The 21,947-nt window shown below is 34.2% G+C and overlaps 1 protein-coding gene across 1 annotated transcript in view; it reads left to right on the top strand.

Moving 5' to 3' along the window:
• The first annotated feature begins 271 nt into the window (after positions 1–271).
• The window catches only part of LOC143229216 (uncharacterized), a 61,475-nt gene continuing 39,799 nt past the window's right edge, over positions 272–21,947 (top strand). The window contains exon 1 of the mRNA XM_076461219.1: positions 272–1,281. Within this exon, the coding sequence (XP_076317334.1) occupies positions 660–1,281 (622 nt within the window). The 5' untranslated portion in view covers positions 272–659. The remainder of the gene's footprint in view (positions 1,282–21,947) is intronic.

Below are 21,947 nucleotides of genomic sequence, written 5' to 3'. Positions count from 1 at the left end.
ACTTGAAAATGGAAATGTTATACTTTACGGAAATAGGGAGACGAAGTCAATACTATTTACAACTAAGATATTAGCATTTTTTCATCCTAAAATTTTAGACTCTCTCTCTTTGTTTTATCAGTACGCTTTGTTTTATCTATTTCTGTGCTCTAGGTCTTTTTGGTTCTATCTTTTCAACGTTTGTCTGTATATCCAAGCAAGGAACACGCGTCTACAGGTAACTGAGATTTCAGGGGCCACAAAGAACGTAGACTGGCTATTGGATGCACGTGATGTTCGTTGTTGTTGTAACCTTCCGCAGTGAGTTTGGATGACGGTTAGACTGGCAGGTCGAGCACAGAACACTCCGCGGTGTCGACACGGCGAGTTGAGAGCGTGCTCATATACCGTGATAAAAGCAGCTACCTGTTGCACGAGTGTTGTTCAGTTTTTAAAATCAAGGACTTTTAGAAACGACGTAAGATTAATGCGTAGGTAGAATATTTTGTGCATAGTTGTAATATTCGTATAAAACAAACGCTTCGTAAATGCGCAGAAGTCTTTAGAACTGTAATGTCAAGGTTGTAATGCTTAAGTAGTTATTTTCACAAATTACACTGAGCTTAATACTAACTACTTGACATATTTAATCCTGCGTATAATAAAAAGTTTGTTTTACGATGGCAAGATACGGGTCTGTGACTGATCCAATGCTTCTGGGTGCAGCAGAAGGAATGCTAAAAAGTGGCCCATCAGCGACAGGCAGCTCCACAGACTGCGGTAAAAGTCCTGTGACATACGCGACAACTAGACTGGCTGTCGGACACTGCTACAGTTCCAAAGCCTGCGACGACGGGGTTCCTATCTGGACTTCTTCTTTCGGGTCTACTCTCCCATTACCATTCTGCGGACTCAAAGGCATGACTGAGGACGGTTTCGGCATAGGAAGAAGGAGACTTATCCAAGAAACTACAGGTAGCATCCCATCCATTGACGGTACTATAGGGGTTGAAGTTAACGGAACTTGCGAGTCTAACTCTTCTCTCGCAACCACTGTGCGGGAAGGCAGTGAATGCCCAGAGTTCAACTCTCATAAAGATACCAACGACACATCATACACTGGAACTGACCAGAACATGTTAGCCGTCCATAAATATTCACAGCAAGTAAAAGCTGGCCGAAGCCAAGAACAGAGGATTCGACGACCGATGAACGCTTTCATGGTGTGGGCCAAATCAGAACGTAAACGTCTGGCCGACGAGAATCCCGACTTGCACAATGCAGACTTAAGTAAAATGTTAGGTAGGTGAATGGTTCATGAGATTTATAAAAGAAGTGTTCTAGTACACTTTTACCAATGCGTAGGTAAAATATTTTGCGCACAGTTGTAATATTCGTATAAAACAAACGCTTCGTAAATGCGTAAACGTCTTTAGAACAGTAATGCCAATGATTTTGAAAAAAAATATATATATAAATATATAAGTGTAAATGTAATACATTAAAACAATTAAAAAAACATTATCAAAATATAATCTATATTTATTCAAAAATAAAATATTGTCGATAATTACCTCCAACTTTATTGAGGATGAGAAAAACGAATGTAAAAAAATCAATGAATGTTTAAGGTACGAGAAAATTCAGCTTTTATAAACAACAACAACAAAGTTGTTTGAGGACAGTTTCAAAGGATCAGCAGCCTCTAAGATCAAGCTTCTGACAAACCGACTTTATTTTATAGTGAGAAAAATAATATTTTGGTGAAATTCCAGTGCTCAGGTTGAAAAATTACGTTTAAAGTTTCGATAAATCAATATATTATTATTGTTTTAAATACAGCTTTTTGTTTTTCAGAAGTAATAAGTAATATACGTTTAAAAATATATATATTTCTAATTCTGTAGATAACAATCTTCCCTTCGTCAGACACGATCTTCAAAATCCTTAATATGTTAAAAGTAAGACGAAAACAATTCAGATAAACCAGTGATTTTTTAAACTTATATAAATATATATATTGAAAGGAAAGATAAACTTAATGATATAAATTATTACGGCTAACAATACGAGGATTAGATAAACCAATCGATTAGGTTTAAGATTCAGTTTAATTTTCGTAAGCAATAGTTTGGAATGTCAGAAAAATTAGGGTTAGATAAATCAATCGAATAAGGCTAATTTAGATAAACAATAATGCTTATATATAGAAATGCAATTTTAGAACTTAAGTAAAATAACATTTCAGCATTTTTTGTAAAACATATGAACATTAAATTTTGATTGAATCAGATCGTCCCTCGTGGTAAATTTACTGACACACTAAGCAAAAATCCGAGATTCGGTAGTCCACGGTGGACATAGCAGGTAGATCAAGGTATTTTCGAGTTAAATAGGAAATTAAATTGTATACTAAGACTGAGAAAAATTAGATTGAAGTATTAAGTTTTATGATTTGGGAATTGTTGGGGTTAAACAAACCAAGGCTTAAGACTGAGAAAAATTAGGTTTCACTAAACCACAATTTTAGAAAAAGGATCAGATGAAGCTCTGATCAAACAAATTAGTTTTTCCATTTCAAACCATCAATATTATGTTAAATAAATCTGGTTGTTTTATGAAATCTGCTTTTAATGTGGTGTTTAAACGTGTAAAAAAAGTAATAAGTGTTTATATATAAGTTTGCGTTAAACGAGGTTAAGAATAATAATATAATAAAAATTGGACACATAACTAGCTTACATTATACATTTCAAACTGGCTACCAATTTAACCAGTTTTCATGACTATATTTCACACGTAAACGTAACCGTAGCCTGCCTACTGAAGAATAGAGCCGAGATTTTCACTCTGGCCTCTGTAAGAGGTGGAATTATGATCATTAATTAGTCTGTTCTTGCGTTTACTGGCTTCCTATTCTTTGTGCAAAAGCTGAGAATTCATCACTTTATTTGCCAAAAAATGCTTGAACGTTGAATGTGGGGTTGCCTTATATAACCTGATCAGATAAAGAGCTGAATAAACTAATCTACTATTTTAAGAACTTCAGACCTGGGTGATCCAGAGAACGGTTGAGGCGCTGGAAATTCTTTAAATAGAATAGTTTATTATCAGATCAATGAAGTTGTTCATATCATTTCTTCAATGAGAGGAAAAATTATATGCAACGTGTTCTCATGTATTGGTCGTAGTAACTACTATAGCAATGAAAACGTATCTTGGAACTTGCGACAGTTTATTTCTAAAACACGTACAACTAAAATATGCCTAATGGTCATCATCATTTTTGTAATATTCTATTAAACAACTTAATAGTTCTTGGGTGGTTCGAGTTAGCGCGTCAGACTGTGAATCTGAAGTTTTGTGGTTTGTATCACGTTACCTCCCCAAAATAAATTGATATGTGCACTTTAGGGCATTCTGCATTATAAGAGTGACGGTTAATCTCTGTTATTCAGACTGAGAAGAGTAGTTCAAGAGTTGACGGTGGGTGCTTATTGCTAGCTTTCTTCTCTCTTGTATAGTTATCCCCAATAGATAACCACAGCGCCACTTCAGACCACCTGAACTAGGGACCACTGCTCCACGCTATTAATTCAACATAAGGAATGACTGACATGGATAGTTTGTGTGTAGCTGAGGGGCGACGTTATGGCTAACACAGATACTCTGTTTGTAGCTCTGCGTGACATTATGGCTAACACAGATAGTTTGTTTGTAGCTCTGCGTGACATTATGGCTAATACAGATACTCTGCTGTAGCTGTGTTCGACGTTATGGCTAACACAGATAGTTTGTTTGTAGCTCTGCGTGACATTATGGCTAATACAGATACTCTGCTGTAGCTGTGTTCGACGTTATGGCTAACACAGATAGTTTGTTTGTAGCTCTGCGTGACATTATGGCTAATACAGATACTCTGCGTCTAGCAGAGCGCGACATTCAAGAAACAAAAGAATAATTAATTTTTATTAGTATCTGTTAAAGAAAGTCCATATGTTTAAATATGAAACTTATATATACAGTTATACAAAATATATATCTGTAAAAGCTATAAAGGCCGTATAAACTAGTTTTTCAGAATTTCTTGCAAAGTGGAATTGATCTCATTGTATAATGTCTCACGGCTGAAAGAGCGAAAATGTTTAGTGAAAAGAGGATTAGAACCCAAAGATTGCAAGGCGAGCGCCGTAACTACATGTCCATGTCAGGCCTAGTATGTAATCTGTAAAATATATGGAATTGGTAGAGGAAAAAAACACATGAAACTTTTAAATAACAAACATTACGAAAAGTCACAAGCCAGATCTGAGAGCAGTTTTAAGGAGATTGAAGGTTTATGGATGCAGAGAAAAGACTATTCAAAACAATAGCACTTTTTTGTCCCATTTTTAAACTTATAGTGTTTGTTTGTTTTTTTATCGTTGTACCTGGTGTTTAAGCATCGAATCCATTTGCAGATAAAGATAGTGTGTTATTTGTTTGATGTCGGAGCTTTTATCAATGTCAATGTTGTTCAAATTCTAAACATATATAAATTTGTATACGTTGTGAGAAAGACTAATCCAAGATAAAACAGAGTACTTGATGTGTGAAGGAGATAGATGCAGCAGACACAAAGTATTCAAAACATCTAAAGTTTATTGCCACAGAAATACACACTTGGCAGATTTTGAAACCATTTTCGGCTCGTCAGACTCTATGGAATGGCGTTTTTTAATGGATTTTTCTCACCTCTGTAGAAACTCTTTATAGTGAAGCTGGAGCTACTGTATTGCTCGCAGTAACTAATTTAACTGTAAAAAAGGTTGTCATGATTGTTCTTCAGCGGATTAAAAAGAGGTTACTGAGTTATCTCTTCCACAACAACTAAGAAAATAAATACACATTCCCTAACAAGAATATATATCCGTATAGAATATATGTTTTTCGTCTATGAAATATTCTAGTGCTACTCACCAAAATAAAATTTTAAGAAAAAAACCTCTGAATAAATTTTTTAAAACAAATTATTTTTGACCAAGATATTATTTTTCTAAATTAAAAATGTTTCGAATATACATTATATAAGTCATTGAAAAATTGTGTTAAAATGTGAAGGGAGACATGAGGACTTGTGAAACAGTATAAGATTCAAAGGATCAAGTTAGTTGATGTTCGGTTTTACATAATTAATATTTGAAACCGTTGATAATTTGCAAAACTCTAGCGGCATGGCTGGATGATTATGGCGCTCGACTCGTAATCTGAAGATTTCGAGTTTGAATTTCCGTCACATCAAACATGCTAGCCCTTTCAGCTGTGGGGGCGTTATTTGTTATGATCAATCCCACTATTCATTGGTAAAAGAGTATCCCAAGAGTTGTCTGTTGGTAGTGATGACTAACTGCTTTTTTCTCTAGTCTTACACTGATAAATTACGGACGGCTAGCGCAGATAACCCTCTTGTAGCTTTGAGCGAAATTCAAAACCAACCAAAACTCCATAATTACAGAACAGAGGAAAAGAAAGCAATTATGCATTTCAGAAATATTTTTTTATTATTACTATGGATATTCTTGTAAAGCCATCGTAAGGTATAGCTGTTAGACAGATATATTATTGTTTACATTATGAAGTCATTACCGGCGAAACTATGGTAGTAATAAATGACACATTTGTGGAACTTGCAATTGTCTTTTCTTTCTATTCTGGTATATACGGTTTTGTCGATATTCATAACTTTATATATATATAGTTTTACCTAACAACATGTATGATTTATAAAAGTGAGGCTTAATTATTAAAAGAATAATTCAGAGTTGAAGCTCATTTAAACATATATATATATATATTGTGAGCAAGCTTTACAAGTTGTTCTAGTAGAGCTTGGATTCACTAATGACGTTGTGAAGGGTATTGGTGCTGTTTACTAATCAACGCATAGAAATGTATATAATACCGATTGGGTAAGAATATGAGGTTGAGTACGTTTTATTAAAGTGATTTTTGGAGCTTCTGAGTCCATATCTTCAAGTCCGGTTATGCTTTCTATAACGAACGTACCTCCTGACAATAATCTTAAAGCGCAGTTTCCATTGCGAAATGTTCCATCGTAAGGCAATTGTGTTCAAAGCACACTACTGCTCCAAGAGAGCTTTTCATAATTCAAATGGTCTACGAGGATGATGGTTTTCCAGCACCCGTTTCAACAGGCAGATTGCTCAGAAATTTATAGAGATATCCATAAAGAACAAAGATATACAACTTTATTCTTAAGAAGGACAAGTAATATTTTTATAACATACCCTTGCAAACATAATATGACTTAAAATATGAAATTAATAAACAATGTAAAAAGCAGTTTGTTTAGTTTTACAAACAAGGTGAATAAAATAATCCTACATTATATGTGGTTAACTCCTCTAGTTTAGAATAGTTTTTTACATGAAATGCACCATAGCATGAGGGTCGAGCGTGGCTCTTGTGGTCAGCGTAATGAAATGTGAATCCTAAGGTCCACGAATTGTTAACTTTTGCGGCAAGATCGCGTTTCGCTCTTTGGATCCGTGATTGAGTTATAAAAGTGAAGGTCAGATCCAACTATTCGATTAAAGCAGTCCAATAGTTGACGGCGTTAGCTAGTTTTCTTTTTTCTATATATGTGAAAATGCTAAATAAATTTGCATTATTTAGCTTCTTTAATGCATATTTATATATACAAGTACTAGAAATAAACGATCTTATAACACCAAAATGTTTAATTAACCACTCAACGTTTCGATTTACGTCTTCTTCAGGAACTTTCAGTTAAACACAAACCGAAAGAGAGAGTACAAAGCATTACGAAACTGTACTGTCAGCTTCGGTTTGTGTTTTAGTGAACGTTCCTCAAGAAGCTGTAAAGCGAAACGTTGAATGGTTCAGCAAATAAAAATAATATTGTGATATTATAAGATCGTTTATTTCTAGTATTAATAAATAAAGCTGCATGTTAAGTTTTACTTTCGGCTGACAACAAGCCAAAAAACGTACATCAAATCGTGTCAGTCCTCAATGTTCTCACAAATGAAGACACTAAGTCCAATTTGATTGAAGTTAAGACTTTTCGCGTGTAAAATCGTCAGAAGAAGTTGAAGTGTTCCCGTAGCTGACTGTCATGCAAATATCGTTGGCTGTGAAAACTCGTTTTAAGGCTCACAAACAGGGGAACAAGATTTGACAGTAAATTACCGACAGTTTCAGTCAATGGATTTTGCAAATGTTTCAACTGTTTTTTTTTCTTTTCATTTTTTCTTTGTTTCACAGTATAAATAATTTGTGTGTCTATTGAAAAACACTTCACTGTCATTCATTTATAGCTAACGCATTTGAAAGTTGAAAACGATTGCAAATTTATCGCGGAGTATATACGCATATAAGTTCTATGTTGTACCTATTAACGTCTATATTTATTTGATGCGGCTGGCATGGCTAGGTGGGTTAAGGCGTTCGACTCATAATCCAAGGGTCGCGGGTTTCAAGCCCCGTCACACCAAACATGCTCGGCCTTTCAGCCTTGGAGGCGTTATAATGTGACGGTCAATCCCACTATTCGTTGGTAAAAGAGTAGCCCAAGAGTTGGCGGTGGGTGGTGATGACTAGCTGCCTTCCCTCTAGTCTTACACTGCAAATTAGGGACGGCTAGCGCAGGTAACCTTCGTGTAGCTTTGTGCGAAGTTAAAAAACATAAAAAACAAACAAACAATTATTTGATTGTTAAATTTCCACCCGCATTTTCAACAATATATTTTAAATTTTGCACGAAAGTTCTTGACTTCTAAGACAGACGATCAACAAACTTTAAGATGCTCTTATATGTATGGACTTATGAAACGGGAAACAACATTTTAAAGCTGTTTGTATTAATTTGTATTGGTAATTTAGCGGTTCAGATTTCAGTTCTAACTTATTTGGGTTTTTACTGACATTAAATCGGAAGTCGTTAAACTGGTAATATTTGTATAGCATCTCTCTTCCAGTGCCGTTATGTTATCGCAAGAAATGTAATAAGTTGTCATATTCTCTCAAATAATTCTTCTACAATATACACTTAAGTTAAATATACTGGCAAATCATGGCTATACTATTATCTGCTATAGGTAGTATCGGTTGAGTATTTGTGTGTTTGTTATTCACCATAAAGCTGCTCTAGCTTTGTGCCCATCGCAGGATACGAACCCAGAATTTTAGCTTTATAAACTCATAAGCTCACCGTTGAGCCACTGGAGGGCTTTTAAATTTCCGGTCGTCAGTATGGATTCGAGCGTTAATCAGCTTTGTGGATCCTCAGGTTGGAAAGGTGAACTACACTGAATTAAAATCTTAATTAAATATATGCGTAAAAAGTCAGACATTCGTAACTATCTGACAAGAAAGAAACTAAACTTCTGATATGAGCTAACAAACATATAAACAAGTACAGACAAGGTAAAGCTAATACTAGTTATATCGACGTTCTACTTGTAGAGAACGAGAGAGAGAAATGATACGATGGATAAAAGAGATAGTGAGAATGGTACAATTTAAAGAGTGATTGTAATGCAGTACATGATTTCTATTGAAAGCTGTAATAGTACCCAACAATAGCGCAGCTACTTTAAAAGTGCCGAGAAGGCAGGTCCAGAGACTACTGTTTGATGTATAGTAGCTAGAAAAGGGCAGACAACCAACTGGATAAACCATGGGATGCTAATTACTGGCAAGTCGTGACGACCATGGGGTGGGGCAAGTGCACGCTTGGCCTGGAATGACGTTGTCGAGCAACTGTGCCACCGTTTGTAGCGCAGGGCTTATAAAAATAAAACTGGACATGATAAAAGTTTTCTTGGAATTTTGTTCATTTTATTTCGTTTAATCTAAAGACTACGAGTTGAATAGTAATCACACTAACTTTGTGTTAAATTGAACCACACATAACCACACAGTCAATTCTGATATAAGTTTGTACTTTTTCTTCATAACCACTTTGTTTACGACTTGACAAAGGAACAAATATTTCGTGATTTGTAGCTATGTCTATAATTAAAAATGTACATAACAGTTATCAAAAAGTAGTTTCTTGTTGGGAGGGGCAAGTCTTACCCGCGCTTTTGCATTACATTCTAATATATTTTCAGTTCATTTTTTGTAGTTGCTGACGAATATCCTTCACGTACACAAGATGTTACGTTCTCATTCTGAAACTGTGACTGTCATAATAGAAAATATTCAACTAGAATTGTGTAAAAAGATACAACTAGAAGCTCTAGTGTAAAAGGTCTTGAAAATGTTAGTTCCAACTGGAAAAAATGGGACGAAAAGGTGGGATAAAGCTCCTATTGTTTTTAATGCACAAGTATACTGCAGCATGTTTAAGTTATTAGAATCTGACAAACTTGGATGTGTCCCGAGTTTGACTAATGCTCTCATTGGTCTGTTGTACCATGGTGACCACTAAGTTGAACTTGTTTGTCTTTTTGACAGTCAAGTGGAAAGATGAAGCTGTCATTAACCGGTTTGACCTGATTTTGGTTAGCTCAGCTAGTATAAATGATGACGTTTGTCAGGTCAATCAAGGTTTTGTATCAAGATTATATCTGATGTTCGAAGTGCGACGAGGTTTAGCATTCAGGTATTGAGGTGTGTATAGAACTTTGTATATTTTTGTAAAGTTAGCTTTGATGTGGACGGCTCAACATAGTTCTATAAAATATTCATTTAAACGTTCAGTCTCATACTGTTCAAAATATAAATTCTTATTCATTTAGTTTTAAATATTTTCTTTTTCCGTTTCCTTGAATCACTTATAAGGTTTTCTAGAGCTTCTCATGTATTCTTCATCAGATAATGCTGTATATTGACCCTAGTACAAGATCAACATCTCTGTGAATACTGTTTGAGTCGGTTTTCATGATTTTACTATTTTCCACCAGAACAACGTCTTGGGCACACAAGGGTTAAACAGAAAAGAACCATCTAAGATTAGATGTATCCGTCTAATTTTAAGCCTCTGTTCAGTTTGGAACAGTTAATATGGTTGAAAGTCATCCATATAAAGTACCTACAGCTAAAAACGTGTGCATCATCGTCTCATTCTGATTGTCAGCCGACTACTAGACCACTGCTAACCACGAGTGAACTTAATTAAAATGTCAGCCAAGTATTTAAGTATTATACAAGTGTATTTATTCCTGTGTCTGTGTATTCTTGTGGATATACAAAACAGAAAAAAGTTCTGCAGAAGGTAAGGTGCTACCAGGAGGATACATAAATTTATAACATTAGTTGAATTTCTTTCTCAAAGTTCATCAAGTTTATGAGATTTCTACTTGCGTGTGAGGGCAGTTAACAAACTTTAACGTTTCCTAAGGGGATTAACCTGCTCTGAAATTTATCTATATTTATATATTTACTCCTCACTCATATCAGTGATCCATCGGTAAGTATTAGAGCTTACAACACAATAAAGTGAAAAGTTTTATTACACTATCGATGGACACAGCGCTGATAGCCCGTTGCGTATTATTGTGTTTAGTAACAAATCAGCAAACAGAAATACAAATATGTCATCTACACTGTATTTGAGGAATCACTGATCATGAGGAAGATTTAGAAATGATGAAATTTATATCATTACTATTTCGTATACACAATATAAAACTGATTTATGTACCTCCACAAACAGTAAAGTAGAAAATAGTGTTCAAAGATAGAATATATATATATATTCTGCAATAGAGCATTGGCTTTCTTAAATAAAATGCCAATGGTTTTCGAAGGTATTCTTTAATGTTAATCAACTCATTGTGAAACAGCCCCTTACTGGGTTTATTAAAAAGTACTACATAATGCTGTTTCACACAAAGTAGACCCGGCATGACCAAGTGGTTAGGGATTTAAACCTGCAATCTGAGGGTCGCGGGTTCCAATCTCCGTCCCAATCAAACATGCTTGTCCTTTCATATGAGGTCAATCCCACTATTCGTTGGTAAAAGGAGTAGCTCAAGAGTTGGCGGCGGTGATGATTATTATCTGCTTTCCCTCTAGTCTTTCACTGCTAAATTAGGGACGAATAGATCAGATAGCTCTCGTGTATCTTTACGCGAAATTCAGACCACATCAAGTTCTATAACATTAAAAAAATGGCTTTTTGGAAGTATGCTTTTCCTATAACTCTGTGCGATAGGATTATTTCCATCACATTAGAAATAATAAATGTTTTACTACTGTTAATCTTATGCCAAAGAAGAAAGTAACATTGTTTAGGGTTAGAGAGTATTATAACAATTTTTTTTCAGCTTTTAGGCTTCATAAATTCAAGCTGTCGGAAGTGGTATTGTTTATATAAAGTATAAATTGGAATGAAAATGGTTAGATTTAAAAATAATTTCAAGTGAAATACAAAAAAAATATTACTTTACCTTTTTTTCAAGTTATGTTGATGCTTTGGTTGGTTTTTATTAATAGTCTTAAAATAATTCGCTTTGATTTCACGAGTTATTATTGCCTAACAAAACTGTGATACAAGGTACGGTATTAGTAATGAAAAACAATAGTTTTTGGATTTTCGTCTTTATGTTTGGATAAATTTGTGCTTCAAAAATTATATAAAAATTACAAAAACGTTAAGTGTTACCAGCATAGATGAATGGATATATTACCTGAACAGTTCGTGGCAATATGCATTTTTACTACAAAATTCTTTGAAAACGCAATATTTCCGCAAAGGCAGTACGGTTTAATGGGCATAGGCCCCTAAAATCCGAGCCTAGGACCCCGGCCACGCAGGGACCCACCGGTCACCCAAGTAAAAAAGAAATATGGTTCGTAAAACTATCATAATGGAAATAAGAGCGAGTTATTACTATTCCCAAATATGACCTGAACCTTGGTGTCCAGAATCTAGGTTTTCGTGGCGGATAATTGTCCTTTTGAAGTCTTCATATTTGAAGGACAAAGGAACTGTTGATCAATAAGCTACTCAACCATCTGAAAATACTGCTTTTTGGCTGTTACACATTAAGGCGTTTCTTACAAGTTTTCAAACTAGGATTATACTCCTTTGTGATGGTACACAACAGAAATTGTGCTATCAGTGTTTCTCTTTTGAACATAACTGAACACAGTGTTTTAAATTCCCTTATAACAGCAGTGCTTTGAGAGAGATCTTGGGAACTGGAAGGGTGTATCATGGTTAAAATCACAACCGAGTCATCTAGACTATAATTTACCAACACAAACGGTAGTTGGCATGTAACAATTTCACGACAGGTAATTAACCTTGTTACTAAGCCTATCATTGTCGTTAACATTTTTCAAATTAATCGCGTCACAATAAACTTAGATTTAGCACTGATATTCTCACTGCCATAATACACATACACTAACTATTCACAAACAACTACGCTGAGTTCGTTTTTGTCTGGTTAATACATGTGTTTAACATTCTGTTTATATAGTGGTACTGAGAATACCAAGTTAGATTGTTCCAGAACACTGTGAAACTATAGTCTTTTTACTTTATATTTTGACCAATACGGTTTCAGCTCCTATGCTTGAAAGAGATATATACCTATTAGGGAATAATTTCCCGAGGATGAAGAGAAGGGAAAGCAACAGAAAGAGGAATAAAAAAGGTTCCCCCTTCGACATTTTACCTGACGGCTACTAAATAAAAGGAAAAAGTAAAACTAATGTTGTTAATATTAGAAAAGAAAACGCTCCTAATTTGGATATAACCAATATAGTTTATTTATTTGCTCTTTCGTAATGAAAAAGGTTTGAAATTGAGTATATAAATAAACTTTACATATGCTCAAATTTCTCGCCAAAAGTCGAATACGATAGAGTTGGATGACAATTCTTATATCTAGCAGTGCTACTGATTACATTACAGTTGATATGATTTGATGGATTGGATTTTACCTTTCTGTCGTGTAATAACTTCCTACAAAGAGTTACTAAACTCTTGAATAAAAATGTGATCTACAGCAGCATACATAGGCCTATATAAAACTTGAGGCAAACATTTTGCCTTTTACAGCCCAGCTCTGTTAATATTAGGTAGGTGAAAGAATACGCTAAATTATGACATAAATAAAAACATATTTCAGATTGTACTTAGGTATTAATTTTATATCGAGGTTGGATTGATTAAGGTCAGGCTTTGGACAAGCTGCACAGGCTTTCAACTATGTGTGCGCTATTTGTATTCCAATACATTTATTCATTCAGTGGATAAATTCCAAGAATGTCAGTACCATTTTTGTAACTTATGGCTTACTTTACGTCTGCTTTCAAAAACTAGAAAGCCTAAAAAATTCATCAAAATACACTATTTAGTCTTAAGTTTGACATCACGAATTAAAAAAAATCACGTTACTCGTTTTATTGATCTAAGAGGTTGCACAAAACTTAAAACGATATTCTTAGTTATTAACCAATTTTCCTTTCTCTTTAACCATCAGATGATTTTAATCATTCATGGTAAACTTGCGACTAGAAAGTAGAATTAAGCTAATGGTCAAATCAGATCTTTCCTTCTGATATAAGAAAACGATACTTCCTGAAACTTTTGTTTGATGTTGTTAATAATTTCTCTCCGGAACGAATACGGTTCCGTAAAAGGAAAATTTATACGATGTTGCTTGAAGCTCTTTCTAGCAAGTTGTGTATTTTTATTTTACAAAGGAAGAAAAAAGCTAAATCCTAAACAACAAAAACAAAACAGAAAGGATGTTGCCTGAAGCTCTTTTTAGTACAGCATGTATGTTTGTTTTTCTATACGTAAAATAAACCTGAACTGTGGCAAAAAAAATCCTCTCTTTTTCCCCCTTCTGTATGCCTTTGTTTGTTGTTTTCGTTTTATCCACGAGGGAGTTGATCGCCTAAGTACACTAGTTCCAACGAAACGCATGCCTTGGCTACCATTTCGTGTCGTAAAGGCTGTGCACAATGTCTAGGTACCTTTTGTATCTATTACATTTGCAATATTGTTAACTTGTAGTTGTGGATTCTCATTTTCTCGTACCACTGGTCGTAAGGATGTTTGCCAAATTACCAAGAAGAATGTGGTAGTAATTCGAATATAGGCTAACGTTGTTTGGCACACGAAACGATGAAACGTTCGAAGATTCTTTATAGACAAAAGATGCCCGAGTAGACACAGCCTGTCTATTCCTTGGGAATCACCTAAGAGGAGAGAAGTAACATAACATAAAATTTGGTTTATGCCGTTTGAAGATTCTTTGTAAACAAAAGAAAAAGAAATCTTCGAGTGGGCACATCTTCTCTCTCTGGAACCATCGAAAACAATTATTTCACTTTATATAACACTTTATTTATGTCGTTTGTACTTAGCAACGCTACACACACACACACAATCAGCAAAAGAACACAAAACAATAAGGTAAGAAGGACAAAGCTTAGTTGATATTTACGAACAGCATGGATAAGTTATTTTTAGAACTCATGGCTCAAGTACCCAGAAAATAGAAAAAAAATACGTATTAAAAACAAAAGATATAAATAAATTTGTTTTTAATTCATAGTTATCAGAGTGACCGTTATAGAATCCATGATTAACAGAAATGAAATAATATTATGGTAAACGTAAGAGTAGAAGCCCAGTGTTCTTTTTAAACTGATTCGTCATCAGCTATATGCACAGATAGGGAGGGGCTGGACAGTTTATATTGAAAGATTTGTTTGTGTACGATATATAATATTGAAGAATCTGGATGTTGTAATGAGAACAAAGTCTCCTTGTAAATATTTACGAAGACAAATAATTTCTGCAGTATATATATATATATATATAGCGTTATAGATACAGAAGGGTGTTTGTGTTTTCTTATAACAAAGCCCCGTCGTACTATCTGCTGAGCCCACCGAGGGGAATCGAACCCCTGATTTTGTGTTGTAAATCCGAAGACATACTGCTATACTAGTGGGGGGCAGCTATAGAAGGGAGTACAGAAGTTTGTCTACGCTTATTTATATACTCAAGGAACTGAAGGGAAGTGAGTGTTATAATATATTGATATATGAAAGCGAAGAAGCTTTCAATAGGCTGAATGAAGTAGTTTATATGTATTTTTGTTTATTCTATCAGAATGTTATACACAGAAGGCTATTACACATTGTTGTCCTTAATTTTAACCTGGAAGATCAGGTGGAAGGCGGCTAGTCAACAGCATCCATTGCCAACTATCGGCTACCGTAATCGAATAAAGGTATTTAACTACCACCCTTACAATGTACACACGGCCTTCAACTGCAGAAAGCGAATTTTTGCGGCAACGGGCCACGAACCTTGATTTTTCAAATTCACAGTCACAGTATGCTAGTCAGTATACAACGCCCGACCAATGTTGAAATATTGGTTCTATATAGAGAATGAAAATGTTTATCTTTATTGCCTTTCACTGTGAGGAGTTATACATGCAAACAAATATAAAGGTTTAAATAAACAGGTCTTAGATATTTAGTTAAATGCAAAGAAACGAAGATTAATTGTAACTGATTATATGTGGAGAATAATGTTTTTATTAGTACTGATTTATGGAAAAGATCTTACAAGTCGAACCTCAACTGCTCGTTTTTACACAAAAAAGGAAGAAACCCTATCGTATTTATCTACATGGAAGAGTGAAAGTGTTCGTGTAATTAAAATATTTAAAATGAAAAAAAAATCAAGAATATATCTTCACAACTGGGAGAGTTAAAAATCTCCTTATCAATTGTACACACATTTTATACATAATATACACGTGCGTGTATATACGAGGAAAATAAAGCCTTTATTTTCTAATGAACATTCATGCAGAGAAAAGCAAGATGGGTCTGCTGAATTAATTAGTATACTAAGGTATGGAAGGTTAGGTTTGGTTGTTAAAAATGTACTTTATTAAAAGTAAAAAATATGCAAGTTCAGTGTGTTGACAAAGGATTTTTATACAGAAAAAATTAAATTTTAAAATCGGATAAATTATTTGGAAGACAATTATGAAAAGGGTGATAAACAATACTGTTAACATAATATAGGTGAAACTGTTCTTTAAATAGGGTAGTATTAAATTGTTGGGGATTGTTTTGGAAGTGAATTTTATCCGTAATATGACAACAGAGATTTATTGTTGAAAGCTGGAATGAAAATCTTGAGGTATAGGACTAGATAATAGCATAGAATGGTGATATAAATTTTGCTTCAACCAAAGTTATATATGATGTACCACAGCATGACATGTTGAGATAGGAATTGAATAAAAGCCTTGTTGGCAGTGACATATAAGAAATACAGATTAAATGTTGTTACAGTCTCCTCTTATTAGAAATCATAAAGGGCCAGGAAAGACTAGCGTGATTTAAATTATTATCAGTTTGAGAGCTTTTTTAAAGACATTTAAAAGGTATGAGCAACAAAGCCCTACAGATTAGATTATAGATGCTTTTGATTTAAAACAAGAGTAAAAGAAAATAATGACTAAAATATGTTCACGCTGTATATCCTTTTGATGGAACGATATCGTAAGTTTTATTCTAGAAAATTGTCCCCAAAAAAAGCAACCGTAGATTTTGTTCACTGTCTATGTTAATACGTTTACTTTAAAAGCACGATATTTAAATACACGTTGTATACGTAAAGAACAATAGACACGTCAGTCTATTTCACGAAGGATAATTCCTATCTTTTTACGTTATAGTGCACTAGATAGACGCAAGAACATAAACTCTTCACTCTTGTTTTTTTCTGGATAAGGAAGAGAAAAAAGAAAACGAATTGTATTTAAATTAGTTGTAAATGCTAGTTATTGTCAATAAGATGTAAAGAACTTTGGACATTCGCGGATTTATAATTTATAAGACAGTTTTGGATTTTCATTTGATAAAATGATTTTCATTCTGTAGCTCTTAAACTTTGCACTAACACGAGTGTACGTTGAGACAAAAAGTGTTCAGGATAGAATGAAAAAAAAAGGAGAAAGAGAGAGAGACGGAAATCTCTCGATGTTTGTCTCAGTCTGTGCTAGTGTTTCCCCACGTTAAATTCTCTAGGTCAGAAGAACATATTTTTAGCATGGGTGCGCACAGCGCTAGCTGAAACAGACGTAATCGTTTTTGTGTTTATTTTCGAGTGCGAAGATTGAACAGACGTTAGATTGGAGTCGCATGAGATCTTAACATATGAAAGATCTGCATTGTTTGATAAAAATTTGGAACATAAACTATATTTTAATCCTAGTTTTTGAAAGAAGTCTCTTTGGTGTTTTTACTTTCTTGTAATCGAGCAATACATTCATAGATTAACCACAAGTCGTCTGTCAAGTTTCCAACACCCTATGCGAAGAATCTCAGACAAGATTCCATCTACCGCATTTAGTAGTGTACCAAGCACGTGATCGGAGAAAAGGCATAGGGTGAAGAATCTAAAAACTAAAACACAAAAAATTAAAGAACACTTAGCGTCAAGGAAATCATTTGCAAATTCCTAAATCATCTAAAGAACAGATGATTTGGTGGAACTCCGACGTTATCACCTACTTATACTGAAATAAAATTTTGTACCGAATTTCTATATTAATTATTGAGATATTTGTTAATATATACGTATATTTAAAAAATTACTGACGTGCAAAGTAAGGCAGTTAAAGTATTTTAATTGTAATTTTAGTTCAAAATGGAGCAAAAAGTTGACACAATCATGTTAGCTTTGCTCTTTCTTTGGTAGAAAGGTGTACTCTACCAACCACGGGTATCGAAACCCGGTTTTTCGCAGTGTGAACATTCCGCTGTGTTACTTGGGGGTTCTTTGATAGTATAACCCACTAATCTAATATGTTACGTTTTACCAGCTATCAATCTTACATAAACATAATCTTATGCAAAAATAAATATCTAAAGAATTGTTTATTTAATGATATGTTGCGAATTACCATCTAAACATAGTGTACTAGTACAGAATTTTTAAACGTCTTTTAAAAATTAGGCATTGAAATAAGATTCGGAATAATCTTCTAGAACACTGCAGACATTAGATATTCTTATAAAATAGCGTATTAACACGAGCGTTTGATTCTTTTTTAAAATATAATGCATGTATGGGTAAAAACACAAGTTACTGTTTTATAGTTTAAAATAGTACATTGACATTAAATATAAATTTAGCTTTTGAAAATAGCGCACTAACAGGAAGCACAGAAGAATCTTTAACAGTGCACGAAGACGAAACAGTGACATTAAAATAGAAATATTTATATAGTTTCTCCTGAATGATAAAACCAGTATTGTTAAACGTGTTTACCTCATTTTCAAATAGCAAAAAATTATTTTGTTATTTTTTTTGACATTCACAAATCTCCCACTATGACAGAGGGTTAATCTACGGATTTAGAATGCTAAAACCAAGATTCGTTTTCTCTTTGTGGACGTAGCAGATAATCCGATGTGGCTTTGCTATAAGAAAAACACACATACACAAATATTCACAAAGACATTTAAATTATTGCTGGTACGTAAATTTATTGTGAAAAACGTAAGTAAATAAATTTAAATTTTTTTGTTGCATGTGATGATTTTTCTATGTGAAGCTTAAAGTAGAAGTTTTTTTATTTTTTATATTAATATTTTGTGCCAATAAAACATAAAATTGTATCGTAATCTTTAATTTTAAGAAAATGAAAAATGAAAATCAATGCTAAGAAATAACAAGTAAAAATAGAAACTTTAGGCCTGGCTGTGTTGCCTCAGTTTAAACTAAATATTTGTGACAATTAATTATACGTTTCCCCAGTTGGCTCAGCGATAAATCTGTGGGCATATAATGCAAAAAACCGCCACTCTATTCAGTAAGAGCCGAACGTTCCGAAGTGGTTAGCGTGACGAACTATAGATACATGGATCCATTATTTGCCTCGCCTCGCCTCCCCTTCCCGCGAGCAATCAAATCGCGCTCTGCACTTTGGAGCCATGCGTGTGTTATAAGAGAGACGGTCAAATCCCACTAACTTAGAGTTGCCCAAAAGCTGGCTGTGGGTTGTGTTGACTAGCTTTCTTCCTGTAATACATTACTTCAAAATTAGAAACGGCTAGCGAAGGTGGATTTGCAACAAAACAAAATTTATGGGCTGTCAGCTCAAAATTATGGACGGCTATGTAAAGTTATCATTTGTTTATCATTGAGTGAAAAATCTATATAACACCACCAAAGAATATAGCGAGATTAATTCTTTCTGGATTAAACTTAGCACTTAGAATGATTTCAGACTGGTATTTTCTTTGGCGCAAAAGTAGCCGGAGATTGTGCACACAAATATTAAGTAGGTTGCTTTCTGGACTTCAAAAGTTGCAAGAAACACAAGCTCACAAAAACAGCTTTTACACCTAAACGTCTTTGATACTCTCTCCAATTAATCTGATTAGATTAAAAGTGACATATGAGTGATTAGACGGGTCTGCATCACTACTGGTGTGATTACGTTGATTTTATATAAATTCAAATAACAAGTAATAACTATTAAACTGGATTGGTGGCTGTAACATTATCTAGATGGAGTTGCTCGTACAAAAAAAATATTTTTCCCGGGGTGAGTAACTGTAGCTAATCGGTTAGTTCTAGACGACCAAGAGTCGCGTGCCGAAGATAACATATAGTTTATTCAAAACGTAAATAGTATAGGTTACCATGGCGCCTGTAATGAGACACCTACATCTAACGTTGGATCTTAGATGTCAAAGAATAGAAGGACATTGAAATTAATCATTCGTTTTTATTTGTCGTTGTCGGCTTGAGTGAAACGGGGATTATATACGATTTTCTAAGGGGACAGACAGAAGGTTTCCGCTTTAGCTGTTACACTCTGAGTTTAAGAGGATGATATATCGGCTACGTGCGTGTGCATACAAAATACCCGAAACTAAACACCTGATTGGGATGTCTGCTGGAAATGTGTGGACCACCACACTAGGGCAAACAGCCTGTTAATAGAGCCTTGACATCCTGATTACCACATGCTCACTGATTTTAACGTTGAAAATAAATCAAGTTTTTTTTTTTTAAGAGTTATTCAGAAAAAAGTCTAAAATCTTTCTTTGCTTTTTATTTACGGTGGTGTGTCACCCGCTTCTAAGGGCATGTCTCGTTTTATACATTAATTTTTCTTCTAGTTGTTCGATTACACCGAAATGTAGATCTTCCACTTTATGTCATTTTTGGACTGTTACTCTCATCTTATGCTTTTGCAGTTGGATATCATTCAAATATTTATTTATGTATACTGCAAAACTTCCGTTACCACAAACACTTTATTTTCCGCCCTCCTGATCTGAAATAAATAGTGTGATCTTTAATTCTATTACTTACGTGTTTCAATTACATATTTTATGTAATTTTATCTTAGAGGACGTAAAATAAGGCGAAACTACTACCTTTCGGTAAAAGTAACTAGAGTTCAGGCTTGCGGAAATATCGAAGTTTCATGTCTTACACGGTTTTGAGGTATTAACTGCTAATAATACTAATATTAAATAAGTGTTGAGTATCTACCGAATGCCAGGTAAACAACTGATATCATTTTATTATATAATATTTTCATTACAACTAGGTGGTACATTCAGTGAAATTCATTATTATATGTATTTCTTTAACCCTGTATTTGAACAGGAAAGCAAAATTTGTGACCAAATTCATCTAAAAAATTTTGTTTACCAGTTGAAGCTTTTTCTACGCATGTTACTAATTACATTTCATAGAATATGCTGTTTTAAATAGCGAAGTGAGAGGGAAACACTTTATTTTATCTGATACAAACTAATGAAGCCCGGCATGGCGAGATGGTTAAGGCATTCGGTTCGTAATCTAACGGTTTTGGGTTCGAATCCCCGTCACACTGAATATGTTTGCCCTTTCAGCCGTGAGGCGTTATAACATTATGATCAATCCTACTATTCGCTGGTAAAAGAGTAGCCCAAAAGTTGGCTGTGGGTAGTGATGACTAACTGCCCTCCCTCTAGTTTTACACTGCTAGATTAGGGACAGCTAGCGCAAAGTCCTCGTGTATCTTTGTGCGAAACCAAACCAAATAAACTAATGGTGAGATAGAATAGGAAAAAGATAGACCTGTTGGGTGAACAGGATTTGAATAGTTAACAATTTAAAGGTTAGAAAAATAACATGTTTATATCTTTTAATAACTGAAGAATTTAAATACAACGCTGAGAAAATCAAAATTATAGTTGCAGCAAAAAAAAGTCACATTTAAAGTTGTAAATTACAATGTATGCGTAAAGTATAGTAAAACAGATTTAAAAACTGTAAGTATTGAAGTTACGCAAAACAATGTCACGCAACGATAAAAAATAATTAAAAGATAAAGAGAAGCAGGGACAACAAAAACAGTAACATCAGAATAACAAATAAATGAGAAATTGTCCGTAACAAGTGTGTGTGTTTTCTTATAGCAAAGCCACGTCGGGCTATCTGCTGGGTCCACTAAAGAGAACCGAACCTTTGATTTTGGCGTTGTAAATGCGTAGACTTACCGTTGTACCAGTGGAAGACCCGTAGCAAGTAAGGGTAATGGAAGAAATTCAACGTCAAAATGTATCATGCAATCAAATGATCAGTTTCGAACAGTCAAAATTCTCGATACGAACTCATAACGAAATATCAAAGATACACCTTTGCAGATAATATAAATAAATATCATCACCTTCCGCCATGTTTACTAATAAATACCAGTTTCTAAAATTAAGTGTTCAGTGATAATAGAAAAGAGAGAGTAAAACAAATGGCCTTAAGGGTTTTTTTTGTTCTATTTGCACAATGAAAAATCAAAGGAGACGAATTTAACAAAACCACCTTCGTGTCAAAATAGAAATAATACATAAGAAAAAACAAAGAGAAATTATACGTGTAAAGGATGAGAGCAAATGGAAGGAAACTAGAGTCATGCACTAATTATTTGATTTGG

The sequence above is a fragment of the Tachypleus tridentatus genome, chromosome 10 (genome assembly GCF_004210375.1).
Source record: "Tachypleus tridentatus isolate NWPU-2018 chromosome 10, ASM421037v1, whole genome shotgun sequence".
Lineage (NCBI taxonomy): Eukaryota > Metazoa > Arthropoda > Merostomata > Xiphosura > Limulidae > Tachypleus > Tachypleus tridentatus.
This window is presented reverse-complemented; position numbering and strand designations above follow the sequence as displayed.